At 34.0% G+C, this 16,779-nt stretch overlaps 1 protein-coding gene across 1 annotated transcript in view; it reads left to right on the top strand.

Moving 5' to 3' along the window:
- LOC120186099 (peroxisome biogenesis protein 12-like) overlaps positions 1–16,779 on the top strand; it is a 54,958-nt gene that overhangs the window by 31,120 nt on the left and 7,059 nt on the right. The window contains exon 6 of the mRNA XM_039190134.1: positions 4,606–4,743. Coding sequence (XP_039046065.1) covers positions 4,606–4,743 — 138 coding nt within the window. The remainder of the gene's footprint in view (positions 1–4,605; positions 4,744–16,779) is intronic.

Raw genomic sequence — 16,779 nt, 5'->3', positions numbered from 1 at the left:
TTCATGTCAGTTAATTTCAACCATACTGTTGAGGTTATGAAGTTGTTTTTCACATCAGTTTTGTTTACTTGATGACATTGGAAAGGGAGACTCGACTCACTTACATTACTGTTATTCCCGTTGTTATTGGGATCATCATTGCTAGCCAAGATGAATTGAGTTTTCATCTATTTTGGTTTTATCATGTGTTTCATCCCCAAGAATTCCACGGATATCTTTCTGTACATTGATCCTATAGTTGAAGTGTTTCTACTTTCTACAATGCTCATTATGAAAGAAAGCATGATCAGTATCACATTTGCCTTTTCCAGAGATGATATCAAGATTTGTTGGTATCTTCTATTCAATTCGACACCAGCACATTCTGTGAATTTGACCAACTTTTTGGTCATACCAACATTACACTTGAATTCCTATTAAGTTTTGTTCTCAAGTGGTCTTGTGACGTCATTCAAAAACTTTGAACAATAGGTAAAGAGCTTCAATAATTGAGAAATTTGAGCAGAAGCCACAGAAAAGGATGAATGTATTGTCAAATGCTTTACGAACATCTGAGCAGAAGCCACAGAAAAGGATGAATGTGTTGTCAAGTGTTTTACATCCCACAGAAAATGATGAATGTGTTGTCAAGTGTTTTACATCTGAGCTGAAACCACATGAGATGAAGAATGTGTTGTCAAATGGTTTACGAACATCTGAGCAGAAGCCACAGGAAAGGATGAATGCGCTGTCAAATGTTTTACGAACCTGCTATTCTGATATTGAACCAATGTTGTGATCATATGGTTTCCATTTATTGATCCAAGATGAAGTTTGTCTTTTTCAACTTCAAGATTATAAGATGAGATATGATGAAGATTTCTTTCCGCAGATGGAGAGCTAAAATTTTAACCACAAGAAACTAGTTAAACGACAGGTTGTGGTGCTTTGTTCAAGAACCAATTATATGTGGAGACATGAAAGGAATTAGAATAAATCTTCCTTATGATGTGTTTCAAGAGTCAAATCAGAACAGACTCTACTCTCCCAATTAATCCTTGCTGAGTCAGGCATATCTACATCTTACCTCTTCAAAGATGATAGATTCTCTTTTCAAAAATGAAAGCTTTATTGGATTTCTACACAAGTCCAAGCAAAGAAAGCCGATATTATCAAAGACAAAATGGGGCATCAAGGTCATAGTTCTGACTACGACAAGAGTTCCACAAATGAAACAATTCTTCTGAGACTTTCATGAAGCAAAGAAGACATAAAGATACAAGTTGATCAGATGGTTCTTCAGAAATGCAAGCTTGATAGAATAAGTTGCTACACTGATATCCAGAGGTGAACCTGGCAATAAATTATGAAGTGGAGGAAAACCGAGTTCACCATTTTGAAGTCAAATGAAGATTGCATAAACATTCATGCATCATATTTAGACATTTGCAAAAATAGGTGCATTTTCATTCATTTTATCCATGTTGAATTCTGAAGGGATTTCAAAGATTTTAGCAAAGATTCAAATCCATCACTTGATGGATCAGCTTTTCCAGAAAAAGTTCATAATGAGAAGAACTCATCTGAAGAAGGAAGAAGAAATTCATAATGAGAAGAATTTGTTCAACCTTTTGCTCTAATCCATCATTTGATGGATCAGCTTTTCTAGAAAAAGTTCATAATGAGAATAACTCATCTGAAGAAGGAAGAAGAAATTCATAATGAGAAGAATTTGTTCAACCTTTTGCTCAAATCCATCATTTGATGGATCAGCTTTTCCAGAAAAAAGTTCATAATGAGAAGAACTCATCTGAAGAAGGAAGAAGAAATTCATAATGAGAAGAATTTGTTCAACCTTTTGCTCAAATTCATCACTTGATAGATTAGCTTTTCCAGAAAAAGTTCATAATGAGAAGAACTCATCTGAAGAAGGAAGAAGAAGTTCATAATGAGAATAATTTGTTCAACCTTTTGTTTGAATTCATCATTTGATGAATCAGCATCCCCAGTGAAAGAGTTCATAATGAGAAGAACTCATCTGAAGAAGGAAGAAGAAGTTCATAATGAGAAGAACTTGTTCAACTTTTTGCTCGAATTCATCACTCGATGGATCAACTTTTCCAGAGAGAGTTCATAATGAGAAGAACTCATCTGAAGAAAGAAGAAGAAGTTCATAATGAGAAGAGCTTGTTCGACCTTTTGCATGACTCTATCACAGAAGGAGATATATCATCATCGGCATTTCCAGAAGAAGTTCACAATGAGAAGAACTCATATGAAGAATAAGAAGTTCACAATGAGAAGAGCTTGTTCAACCTTTGCTAGATTACATCACAGAAGGAGATAAATTGTCATCCCCAGTGGAAAAGTTCATAATTAGAAGAACTAATCCCAAAGAAGAAATTATTCAACATTGCCATTATAATCAAGTGAAGTCAAATGGATAAAAAAATTTATTATCTTTTCGTCTTTGCCCTATTCTTGTTAACACAAGAATGAGCAAAGAGGGGCAGCTGAATATACTAATTTTTTTACCCATTTTATTTATTTATTTATTTATTATTATTATTATTATTATTATTATTTTATTATTATATATATATATATATATATTATTATATATATATTATTATATATATTATTATTATTAAAAAATAATTACAGGCCCAATGAAAACTGGACCGGCCCAGTTACAAACAACCAGAACCGGCCCAGACCAAAATGAAACCCTTAATATTTAGGGTTTCAGCTAGGGTTTCTAAACCCTAGCACTGTTGCCACCACTGCTGCCTCCAAGAACTCCCAACAACCGCCTCTACCGACACTTCCCAAGCCAGATGGTCCAACCAGCTGTTGCCGACGCCTTGCTGCCACGCCGCTGCCTCAAGGAACACTCCAGAACGCCAGATGGCAACCAACAGCCTTCCCTACAGTGAGTCACCAACCTAGCTTTGGTGACTCACCGAACTTTTCATCCTTCAGACCGGTCTGAGCAAGCGACCGAGATGGCTATAAAGCCATCGTACCTGCAAAAATAAAAGGAGGGAGGAGGAGAAAAAAGGACGGGAACACACAAAGAGAGAGAACCCACTACAAGCAGGGAACCAAAACAGAAAACAAAGAAAGAAGAAAAAAACTCACCGGAGCCTTCACACGTCACCGGAAACCTTCGAAACCGAAGGTATCTTCTTAGATCTGCTTCGATCGGGGGCTATTTAAGAAAAAAGGTTACCGGAATCGTCTTTAAGACGGCCCGATCTATGTTTTGGGAAATTTTAGAAATTTCGGCCACCATTTACGATGGCCGACGGCGGAGGTGTACGGTGGCAGACGACTGCCGGATTCCCTCCGACGAGGGAAGATAGAGAGAAGCCAGAGAGAACTCTGGCTCTCTCTCTGTTTGAGAGAGAAGAGAAATGAAGAAATGAGAGACTGGCCCTACGGGCCAGCCGGTCTCGGGTATTAATACCCTCTCCCAAACGAAGCCGTTTTGCGGGAGGGTATTTCTGTAATTTCATAAAGGGTAAACCCCGTCCGTAATGCTTCAAATTTGTATACCTTGCAATTTAGTCACTGAAAGCAATTTTTTATTATTTTAATTTAGTCTTCCAATTTTATTTTATTTTAATTTAGTCCTTATCAGCATATATATATATATATATTTTTAGGTAAATATCAAATTTAGTCCCTCATAGTTTATTAATTATTATTTTAATCCCGTATTATGAATTATGGTTAAATTACACTTTTAATGTCTATCTTTTATATATTTCGAATTAGTACTCTAGTTTTATAATTTTTATATTTTAATCATTCAAATTTCATTTTTGATTATTTTTTTTAATATTTTATATTTTAATACTATATTTTTAATTATTATTTGCAATATTATTTATTATTATTACTTTTTATATTATTCTTTTATTATATAATAAATAGATATATATAATAAATATATTGTTTATTCGTTAAAATCTTATATTTCATAAATTACTTTTTAATAATCATATTTTAATATATTTATTTATTTTTCAATATTAAGAAAGGGCAGTCTTAAAACAACTGGATGTCCATTTTCTGATATTTTTAAATAAATAAATATCCTATTTTTTAAATCATATATTAATTATTTTAATTATATATTTTTTAATATCGAAGAAAAGAGCTGTCTTAAGGCACCTAGAAGCCCTTTTCTGATATTTCTAAATAAATAAATATTTTATTTATAAATATATAAATTAATATTTTCCATAATTATAATTTTGAAATAATAGGATTATAAATTAAATATATTTTGAATTTTTTAAATTTTTAATAATAGAGACAATTTATAATTAAAAAATACCAATTTTGGGCGTTGTAGGGGTGCTAATCCTTCCCTAAACGTAACCGACCATGAATCCCTTTTTATTATTAAAAAGAACGAATTTTTGGTTAAAACGCATATCAGTTTATCTTTTAATCGATGTTTTGTTAAAAATTCTTTTAAAGGATGATTTTTAGGTATTCGACCTACCTGATCCAAAAGGCCGATGGCGACTCCCAAATTATTTTAAAAAAAACCATTTATTCACATCACTTTTCTTCGTGCCCGGATGAAAACCGATTAATACATCATCTATGCAGGTAGCCAAAGATGGGATCCCCTTACCACCTGATAGAACAATCTGTCCATTTTGCTCGCAGAAGCGCGCAAATCCATCAGTAGTTACAGTTTCAGGATTCGTCTTCTGCTATGCTTGTGTACACAATTATGTTTATCAGGTAAGGCCTTCGAACCCTATTTGGTGAACCAAATATATTTTTTCAATCACAGTTCAGATATGATGATATGTAGGGGAACTTGCCAAAATGGCTTCATAGGATGTATGAATTACTTTTTTGAAGGATACCATTTAATCATGTCATAAAATTGACAATTCGTATTATCCTTTTTTTCATCTGTTCCAATCTTAAATGAAACTTCACTAGAATCTCTTTGAAGTGGTCACTGTAATATTGGAGATATATTCAATCCTTGGCTTTTCTAAGAAAATGAAACACACTTCTTAAAACTAAAGTTTTCATACAATTTACAGATTTAGCTTATAAAAGTCAAATTTGTTATAACCTTAGATAATGCAAGTTTCAGAGAAAAGAATCATGTATGCATAAAATTAGATTATCCTCGTTGATTTTCTTCTTTAGTTCTTTTCTGTTGAAAACATTTTGATGTTTCGATATAACAAATTAAATGTTAATTAATTTTAAGATTTTATTATATATTCGATTCGAATATGAAAATTATTACTCCAAGTTTTCAAAAGTCTATTTCAATCCTTACTCAAGTGTAAAATTAAGTTTCAATCTTAAAATATTTTTGAAATAAATTTTACAAAGTATTTCGAGCCATATTCGAGCCAAAAAATAAAAAATGATTAAGTATGGTATCGATACCCCCTACAGGGTACCGATACCCCCTACAGGGTACTGATACCCATGTGAACATTTTGGTTCAGAGAAATAACAGAATGCTCGAATGGTATCGATACCCCCACCAATGGTATCGATACCCCTATGCAATGGTATCGATACCCCTATGATGGTACCGATACCCTATGAAGGGGTACTGATACCCCCCACGCTCCAAGCTGTTTTATTAATTGTTTTCACACTCAAACGGCTATATTGACTCCACTAATCATCCCCAACGTTCAGAATCATTTGAAGGTGTATTTAAACAAGCTTAGAAGCCATTGATCAACAACAAGCAACTAGAATCAAGAGAGAATCAAAGAGAAAGCATCAAACTTCAAGTTTGAGAATTTTCAAGCCTATTTTTCATTCAATATTCATTTTGCTTTCAAGAACACTACTTGTACTCAATTGTATTCATTTTTTATTGTTCTTTTCTTTGTTCTAGAATTGTGCAAACATATTACCTTGTGAGGATTTCCTTGTAAGTTTGCAAATTTGTAATCTTCTCTTTGAAAAATAGTGTTCTCAAGAATTGGGGTATATTCTTGATGGAGATGTAAGGTTATCTCTTTGGCCTCAAAAAAAAGAACAAATTAGTGAATTTATTGGAAAATCCTTAGTGTGGATAGCTAAAGTAGTGGACGTAGACTTTGGTTGAGAAAGTCGAACCTAAATCGCTAAGCAATTACTTTCAATTTTCTGCAAAAGCTTCCACCAAAATTTTAATTGCCAATTCACCCCCTCTTGGCCGATTCCATCGATCGGTTAACTCAACAATTGGCATCAGAGCCTCACTCATTTGAAGGTTTAATCGCCTCTTGAGTCGATTTGGGAAGAGTTACATCAATAATCAAGTCATCAATGGCCTCCGCTTCAAACGTTGAATCCGGTCTCGATTCGATGCCCGTCAACAAGCCTCCTTTCTTCAACGGAGCTAACTATGCCTATTGGAAGAATAGGATGATGTATTTCATTCAAGCAAGTGAAATGGGAGCATGGAATGTTGTAGAAGACGGATATATCAAGCCTCTCACTCATCCAAGATTGTGGAACGGAGGAGAGACGAAAATGTTCCAGCTCAACTCTAAAGCCATCCATATCATATTTTGTGCTCTTGGACCAGATGAATATGGAAGAGTTTCATCTTGTACAACAGCCAAAGAAATATGGGATAAACTTTTAATTTAATTCTAACAATCTTTCAATCTCTTATATTAATCATTCGATCCGTATTCAGATACTAAATTTCTACCACATTCATATCGAGTGTAGAAACTAATTAACTACAAAAATGAGACCAGCATTGTCTTAATCATGCATTTACCAATATTCACATGTTCCAGAAAGAATAAAGAGGTAGTAAAGTATTACCTCGATTTCCGTGCAATACTGATAGACCATAAAAATTCTATTTGTATGCCTTTGAACTTCAATTCAACTTCCAATAATTCCTCAGATACATATCAACATAAATTATATCAGAAACGGAGCTTAATTGCGATAAACGGATCGAATCGGGTGATAAATCAGTGATAAACAGCTTATCGGGTTCGAATTTGGCGAAACGGACTTCGGATTCATATTCAGGACGTCGAAAGCATAAAATATGACTTTTTGGAAATTTGGAATTTTTGGTCAAAATCAAAGTCAACGGGTTTGACCGGAAATTTTGAGGCCTTTGGGTTCGAATTTCGAAAAACAGACAGCGAAATCGGATTTGAAACGTCGAAAAATATCAGGATAGGTATACTCGGTCGAAGTCAAAGGTCGTTTAATGCCCAGTCAAAGCCGGTCAATGTTTTGGTCAACAGTGGTCAATGCCGGTCAACGGGTCGGGTCAACAGGTCGGGTCAACATGTCGGGTCAGGTCAACGGGTCGGGTTGGGTTATGACCGGTCAAACCGGTCAACTATGCACCAAAATCGGTCAAACCGGTCATTTGGACCATCCCCACGCGCAGTGGGGGAGCGTGAACAGTGCCCTGATATCGGAAAATTCCCGAAAAAATTTCTAAAAATTATTTTAAGCGATTTCGAGATACTTACAAAGCTCGGTTCAAATTTTTGAACGGCGGAGAGCTCGATTTCAACGAATCGTAAACTTTGACCGCTTCACCTCCTCACGCGCCGCCGTTGACGGAGACCAAGGATGACACCGGCGAACTCGGAACGATGCAACGAACACGATGGTGCGGGAGATGTCGAAAACGGATGACCCGATCGTCGTGAATCAATGAAAAACCAACTAAAATCGAGTTATTACCGACTATACTTCTGACTGAAATTAACGACGAACGACGACGATTCATGACAAAATGTTTGAGGGGTTTTGTTCCTCGCTCGACAACGAACACGATGGTGGTTTTGGCTCGTCGATCGGAGGTCGGATGGCGAGTAGATCGGAGTTCAAAGAGGGGTTGATGAAGAGGAAAATCTGGAAACAATTTCCAAAAAAACATACGGGGGGAGAGATTTATAATTCTCTCCAAAAATAAAAGTGGCTAAATCATGGGTTTAGCCACTGAATTTCCTACACTTCTTAAAACGGTCTACCAACTTTGAAATCTTATAATTTAATCCCCGATTTCTTCCAAAAATACCAATTAAATTCACTAATTTATATTTTCTTAAATTTAGCCCCTAAATTGGGGTGTTACAAAATTAGTCTTTTAACACATAGCTATGAAAAATTCAAGATGAAACCAAATGAAGATATCAAAGCTATGATGGATAGATTCTCAACGATTGTCAATGGTCTCAAATCATATGGAGAGATAATTCCAAACGAGAAACTTGCGAGGAAGTTAGTTTACTTACTTCCAAAATCGTGGCAATCCAAGAAGACGGCAATCATCGAGGCTAAGAACCTAAAGTCCTTAACTCTTGAAGAGCTAATCAGTTCCCTCCTCACTCATGAAATGATGCTTGAAGATGAGGTGGACCTCGATAAGATTGAAGAGACACCAAATGAGAAGAAGAAAAACATTGGAGTTGCTCTCAAATCCACAAAAAAAAAGAGTGATTCGGATGAAGATGACGATGAAAAAGAATGTGACCTTACCGAGGAAGAAAATTCAAACGAAATGAAGGCCTCAAAAATGAATCAAAAGATAAGGACATGATCATTTGCTATGAATGCAAAAAGTCAGGGCATGTCAAATATGATTGCCCACAATTAAAGAGAAATGGTCAATCAAAGAATAAGCACAAGGCTCATATGGCTACATGGAGCGATGAAGAAGGTTCCGATGAAGAGGAACAAGAAGTAGCAAACTTGTGCTTGATGGCATTCGGGGAAGATTCTAAGGTAACCTCTAACTCATCTGATTTTGATGATTTATCTTATGATGAGCTATTAGAGGAATATAATGGGTTGGCTTCGGATTATGAGAAATTGTTTTTAAAATATAAAAATGATATTTCAAAATTGAAAAACGAAAATAAACTCATATCCAAAACCAACAACGATCTTGAAAGTAAAATCAAATATTTGCAAATCAAACTAGAAGAGTTTGAAAAGAAAAATTCGTAGTTACAAAATTTACTTTCAAAGGTCAATGATGATCATCAAAAGAAAAATGATGATCTTAAAGCTTCTTTTGATAAAGTTGGAACAAAACGTTTTGAAAATGGAGAAAATTCAAAATCCAACTTTGTTAGAAAAAGTTTTAAAAACTACAATCATAGAGGTCCCTGAAGAACCTCTAATGGAAAAATCGTTAGAAGTATATGGGTTCCTAAAGGGCTCATTACTACTAAAGATAAGGATATCCTACACAAATGGATACCTAAGGGGACTAGGATTTTGGAAACTAATGAATATGGACCCAAAAGAATTTGGGTACCAAAAATAAAAAATTAATCTATGTTTGTAGGAAAAGGAGCACTGCTACAAGGCAGGGGAAACAAATTCAAACTCATGGTACCTTGATAGTGGATGCTCAAGACACATGACCGGAGATAAAAGCCGATTCATAGAGCTCAACGCCAAAAATGGAGGAGAAGTGACTTTTGGTGATAACTCAAAAGGTCACATTGAAGGTATAGGTACAATAGGTAATACATTTTCCATACAAATTAAGAATGTTTTATATGTGAATGGATTAAAGCATAATCTTTTGAGTATTAGTAAATTATGTGATAAGGTATTCAATGTCATGTTTGAAACTAATGGTTGTAAAGTCATTGACATTGCATCTAATCGGATTATGCTTGTTGGTCATAGAATAGGAAACATATACATGGTGCATTTAGACTCTATTGATATGACTAATTTATGCCTAGTTGCTAAGGATGAGCATGATAGTTGGTTATGGCATAGGAGACTAGGACATGCTAGTTTGAGTGTATTGCAACAGCTAATTCAAGGTGATTTAGTTCGAGGGTTGCCTAAACTAAAATTTGATAATGATAAAATCTTTTAAATCAATTAATGATGTATCAACTAGTAGAGTATTACAATTTATCGATATAGATCTTTTCGAGCCAACTAGGACTACTAGCTTGGGTGGAAAACAATATGCATTTGTATTGGTAGATGACTATTCTAGATATACTTGGGTTTTATTTTTAAGTAATAAATATGAAGCATTAGAAAAATTCATCACGTTTTCAAAAGTAATCCAAAACGAAAAAGGTTACTCTATAACTAGTGTTAGGAGTGATCTTGGAACTGAATTTGAAAATCTTGGATTTACTCAGTTTTGTAATTCTAATGGTATTAGCCATAATTTTTCAACACCTAGAACCCCTCAACAAAATGGAGTTGTTGAGAGGAAAAATCGAACTTTAGAAGAAATGGCTAGAACCATGCTTTGTGAAAACAATTTGCCAAAATATTTTTGGGCGGAAGCCACAAATACTGCTTGTTATGTTATTAATCGAGTAATGATTAGGCCTATTTTGAAGAAAACTCCATATGAACTTTTTAAAAATAAAAAGTCTAACATTAGTTATTTTCATCATTTTTGATGTAAATGTTTTGTTTTAAACAACGGTAAAGAGAACCTTGGCAAATTTGAATCTAAAAGTGATGAAGGAATTTTTCTGGGTTATTCTTTAAATTCTAAAGCTTATCGAGTATTTAATAAAAGAACTTTAGTTGTAGAAGAGTCTATACACGTTGTTTTTTATGATAACTTCCTTCCGAGGAATGATTCTTGTGTGAATGATGATGTAGGTGTTATAAATACAAACGACGTTGGAGAACCATCGTCAAAGGAAGAAACGAAAAATGAGGAAACTCGTGATCCTCTCGAGAATCTAACCATTGAAGAAGGGGAAGTATCTTATCCAAGAGAGTATAATTATGTCAAGGATGGTGAAATCATAGGTGATCCATCTAAAGGGGTAACAACTCGATCTTCTCTTAGAAATATATGTAATTATGTTGCACTTATCTCATGCATTGAGCCTAAGAATATTAAAGAAGCATTAAATGATGAACATTGAATTATGGCTATGCAAGAAGAGTTAAATCAATTTGAGAGAAGTAAAGTATGGACATTAGTTGAAAGGCCTAGTAATAAATCTAATGTAGGTACTAGATGGGTATTTAGGAATAAGCTTGATGAAAGTGGTAATATAGTGAGGAACAAGGCTAGACTTGTTGCTCAAGGTTACACTCAAGAAGAGGGCATAGACTATAATGAAACATATGCTTCCGTAGCTAGAATGGAAGCAATTAGAATGTTATTAGCATTTGCATGTTTTCATGAATTTAAATTATATCAAACGGATGTTAAAAGTGCATTTTTAAATGGTTTTATAAAAGAAGAAGTGTATGTGGAACAACCTCCAGGTTTTGAAGATTCAAAATTTCCGGATCATGTTCTTAAATTGACAAAAGCGATTTAAGGTTTAAAACAAGCTCCTTGAGCTTGATATGAAAGATTGTCAAATTTTTTAATTGAAAAAGGTTTTTCAAAAGGGAAGGTTGACACTACATTGTTTTTAAAGCATAAAGGTAAAGATTTATTAGTAGTTCAAATTTATGTTGATGATATAATATTTGGTTCTACTAATGATGTTTTTTGCCAAGAATTTTCTAAGCTAATGCAAAGTGAATTTGAGATGAGCATGATGGGGGAGATCTCATTTTTCTTGGGACTCCAAATCAAGCAAATAAAAGATGGAATCTTCATCAATCAAACTAAATATATCAAAGATATGCTCAAGAAGTTTGGACTGGAAAATAGGAAACCTCATGACACTCCAATGAGCTCATCAACAAAGCTTGACTTAGATGAAGGAGGTAAATGTGTGGATGTTAAATTTTATAGGTCAATGATTAGCTCTTTGCTTTATCTAACTGCAAGTAGACCGGACATTATGTTTAGTGTTTTCTTATGTGTTAGATTTCAATCATGCCCTAAGGAATCACATTTACTAGCTGTTAAGAGAATCTTTAGATACCTTAAGGAAACTCCTAGTTTAGGACTTTGGTATCCTAGAGACTCTAGCTTTAGCTTGCATGCCTTCTCTGATACGGATTATGGAGGATGCAAATTAGATAGGAAAATCACCTCCGGTACTTGCCAATTCCTTGGAAATATGCTGATTTCTTGGTTTTTAAAGAAACAAAATTGTGTTGCATTATCTACCACTAAAGCGGAATACATTTCAGCCGGTAGTTGTTGTGCACAAGTTTTATAGATGAAACAACAACTTTTTGATTATGGAATTGAAGTAGGTACCATTCCTATCAAGTGTGACAATACTACTGCTATTTATCTCACTAAAAATCCCATCCAACACTCTAGAACTAAGCATATTGAAATTAGACATCACTTCATTAGAGACCATGTCGCTAAGGAAGATGTAGTTCTAGAATTTGTTGATACTTTGCATCAATTAGCGGATATCTTTACAAAGCCTTTAGACAAAGAAAGGTTTTTGACACTTAGGAGAGAATTAGGTTTAACTGACCTATCTTCACTTAGTGTTTAAAATAATTTTAGCATTTTTAAGAATAAATGAAAAATGCTTAGATTGCATTCATTGCTATTAGTTAGGGGGAGCTTATGTTGCTTGATGAAAATTAATTTTATGTTCAAATGTAGTTTAAGGATTAATTTGATTGATTGAACATGATTAATTTTCAATATATGAGTTGCCAATACCACTAGAGTTGATTAATTTAGCATTTTGAGTGTTTTAAAACGGATTTTTGACATTTTTCTGCATAAGGTATCGATACCCCTGAGAATGGTATCGATACCCCTTTGAATAGTTATCGATACCCATGCAATAAGTATCGATACCCCCCTTGAATTGGTATCGATACCCCCCTGATGGTACCGATACCCTCTTCGGGTTCTGTTTTAAACAAACTCAAAATCCTCATTCTCTCAAACCCTCCTTTCTCTAAGCTTTATCGCCGTTTCCTCTCTCCTTCTCCCTAAATCACTACATTGCTTCAAAACATCAAATTTTAGTTGAAATTCGGTTGCATATCATGTCCCAAACCTGCTTCAATCATTAATTTGTGTAAACAACATCAAATTCCACTCAATCTGAAATTTTTAAGGTATTTTCCAAAAACTTTTATCTTATCAAATTTTGAACTTAGGACTAGTTTGAATTATTTCTAGGTTGAAATAATTATCGGCCATTGATCATATGTTGTTTCTAAACTAGATTCTATAACTAATTTTATCAAAAATACAATATATTTCAAAATCTTTCAAATTTTCGAAATATAAAACTTTCTTATTTTCTTTCGAAAAACATGAGTTTAATTGATGTTTTTGATTCAATTATGTTGTTTTATCATACATATTATGTTTCTCAAACGTTATTTTCAAAATAGTTTTCAAACCTTTGCCCATTAGGATTGTTTTAGAGAACCTTGAAATATTTAGGACTCATTTGAGTTTTGGGATTCATATATATTTGCATTTTCAAAATTGCAGGTTATTCATTCTATTTCGATCTCATTAGTCATGTCTCACAAACGACCTAGGTCATCTTCTAGCCAATCAAACCAACCTCAAAACCCTCCTCCAAATCCAAATCCTCCAATTCCTCCTCAAGTTCATGATTCCATTATGACTATAAGTAATTCGTGCTTTAATGAACCTGGACGTAGGCAAGATCTCTACTATAGGTATTTTCATTACTTTGAGTCATATAAAATTCATGAAGAACGCATTCTGTCCCTTCAAGCTATGGTAGATATGAACTTTAGACATCTACCTACCTTATTAGATTGGAAATTTGATAAACCCTGTCAACTCGAACCAATTGTTTACCAACAACTCGTTCGAATCTTCTATTCCAATGTCGTTTGCATTCAAAATCAAGAACAAAAATCAACTATAGGGATCCGATCCTATCTTTTAGGTCAATTCATTCACATTGATTCTAGGTATATAGCTAATGCTTTTGGCTTATATGATAATGTGTTGAAAACATTTTGATATTTAGATATAACAAATTAAGTTAAATGAATTTTAAGATTTTCCAAAAAGATTTTCTAAGTATATTCGATATAATTATTAGAATATCAAAACATTACTATAAATCTTTCAAAAGTCATTTTTAATCCTTAATCAAGTGTAAAATTAAGTTTTAATCTTAAAACAATTTCAAAACAATTTTACAAAGTATTTCGAACCATTTCAAAGCCAAAAATTCCATATTGCTCAGAGGGAACCGATTCCCCCTAAATGGTTTATCTCCGAGAATTCCAGTATGCTCGGAGGGAACCGATTCCCCCCAGGGGGTACTGATTCCCCCCACGCTCCAAGCTGTTTTATTAATTGATTTCACACTAAAACGGCTATATTATCTTCACTAAACATCCCCAACGTTCAGAAGTGATTCAAGGTGTATTTAAGAAAGCTTAGAAGCCATTGATCAACAACAAGAAACATCAAACAACTAGAATCAAGAGAGAATCAAAGAGAAAGCATAAAACTTCAAGTTTGAGCATTTCAAGCCTATTTTTCGTTCAATATTCATTTTGCTTACAAGAAAACTTATTGTGCTCAATTGTATTCATTCTTGAGTGTTCTTTTCTTTGTTCTAGAATTGTGCAAACAATCTACCTTGTGAGGATTTCCTTGTAAGTTTGCAAATTTGTATTGTTCTCTTTGGGAGATAGCGTTCTTAAGAATTTGGGGTATAATTCTTGAGGGTTTGTAAGGTTACTCTTTGTCCTCAAAAGAAAGACAAATTAGTGAATTTGTGGAAAATACTTAGTGTGGATAGCTAAGGTAGTGGACGTAGACTTTGGTTGAGAAAGTTGAACCACTCTAAATCGCTGTGCAAATTTCTTTCAATTTTCTGCAAAAGCTTCCACCAAAATTTTAATTGCCAATTCACCCCCCCTCTTGGCCATATTCGTCAATCAATTAACTCAATAATTGGCATCAGAGCCTAACTCATTTGAAGGTTTAATCACCTCTTGAGTCGATTCGGGAAGAGTTATATCGATAATCAAAGTCATCAATGGCCTCTACTTCAAACTTCGACTCCGGTCTCGATTCGATGCCTGTCAACAAGCCACTTTTCTTCAATGGGGTTAATTATACCTATTAGAAAAATAGGATGATGTACTTCATTCAAGTAAGTGACATGGGAGCATGGAATATCGTAGAAGAATGATACTTCAAGCCTCTCACTCATCCAAGATTATAGAGTGAAGGAGAGACAAAAATGTTTCAGCTCAACTCCAAAGTCATCCATATCATATTTTGTGCTCTTGGACTAGATGAATATGGAAGAGTTTCATCTTGTTCAATCACCAAAGAAATATGGGACAAACTTCAAGTCACTCATGAAGGTACCGATGAGGTAAAGAAATCTAAAATTAGTATTCTAACGCATAGCTATGAAAATTTTAGGATGAAACCAAATGAAGATATCAAAGCTATGACGGATAGATTCTCAACGATTATCAATGGTCTCAAATCATATGGAGAGATCATTTCAAATGAAAAGATTGTGAGGAAGTTAGTCTACTCCCTCCCAAAATCGTGGCAATCAAAGAAGATGGCAATCATCGAGTCTAAGAATCTAACGTCCTTAACTCTTGAAGAGCTAATCGGTTCACTCCTCACTCATGAAATGATGCTTGAAGATGTGGTGGACCTTGATAAGATTGAAGAGACACCAAAAGAGAATGAGAAGAAGAAAAACATTGGAGTTTCTCTCAAATCCACAAAAGATGAGAGTGATTCGGATGAAGATGACGATGACGAGGAAATGGAATTGTTTGCCAAACGGTTCATAAAAATGATGAGACCTTACCGAGGAAGAAAATTCAAATGAAATAAAGGCCTCAAAAATGAACCAAAAGAGAAGGACCTTATCATTTGCTATGAATGCAAAAAACCGGGGCATGTCAAATATTATTGCCAACAATTTAAGAGAAAGGGTCAATCAAAGAATAAGCATAAGGTTCATGTGGCTACATGGAGCGATGAATAAGGTTCCGATGAAGAGGAACAAGAAGTAGCAAACTTGTGCTTGATGGCATTCGGGGAAGATTCTAAGGTAACCTCTAACTCATCTGATTTTGATGATTTATCCTATGATGAGTTATTAGAGGAATATAATGGGTTGGCTTCGGATTATGAGAAATTGTTTTTAAAATATAAAAATGATGTTTCAAAATTGAAAAATGAAAATAAACTCATATCCAAAACCAAAAACGATCTTGAAAGTAAAATCAAAGATTTGTAAATCAAACTAGAAGAGTTTGAAAAGAAAATTTTGGATTTGGAAAATTTACTTTCAAAGGTCAATGATGATTTTCAAAAGAAAATTGATGATCTTAAAACTTCTTTTGATAAAGTTGGAACAAAACGTTTGAAATGGAGAAAATTCAAAATCCAACTTTGTTAGAAAAAGTTTTAAAAACTACAATCATAGAGGTCCCCAAAGAACCTCTAATAGAAAAATCGTTAGAAGTATATGGGTTCCTAAAGAGCTCATTACTACTAAAGATAAGGATATCCTACACAAATGGATACTTAAGGGGACTAGGATTTTGGAAACTAATGAATATGAACCCAAAAGAATTTGGGTACCAAAAATTATAAATTAATCTATGTTTGTAGGAAAAGGAGCATTGCTACAAGGCACGAGAAACAAATCCAAATTCATGGTACCTTGATAGTGGATTCTCAATACACATGACCAGAGATAAAAACCGGTTCATTGAGCTTAACGCCAAAAATGGAGGAGAAGTGACTTTTGGTGATGATTCAAAAGGTCACATTGAAGGTATTGGTACTATTGGTAATACCTCTTCCATACAAATTAAGAATGTTTTATATGTGAATGGATTAAAGCATAATCAATTGATTATTAGTCGATTTTGTGATAATGGATTTAA

The sequence above is a fragment of the Hibiscus syriacus genome, unplaced genomic scaffold (genome assembly GCF_006381635.1).
Source record: "Hibiscus syriacus cultivar Baekdansim isolate YM2019G1 unplaced genomic scaffold, ASM638163v2 tig00113279_pilon, whole genome shotgun sequence".
NCBI classification, from domain to species: domain Eukaryota; kingdom Viridiplantae; phylum Streptophyta; class Magnoliopsida; order Malvales; family Malvaceae; genus Hibiscus; species Hibiscus syriacus.
The sequence above is the reverse complement of the archived record's forward strand: the minus strand, read 5'-3'. Positions and strand labels throughout refer to the sequence as shown.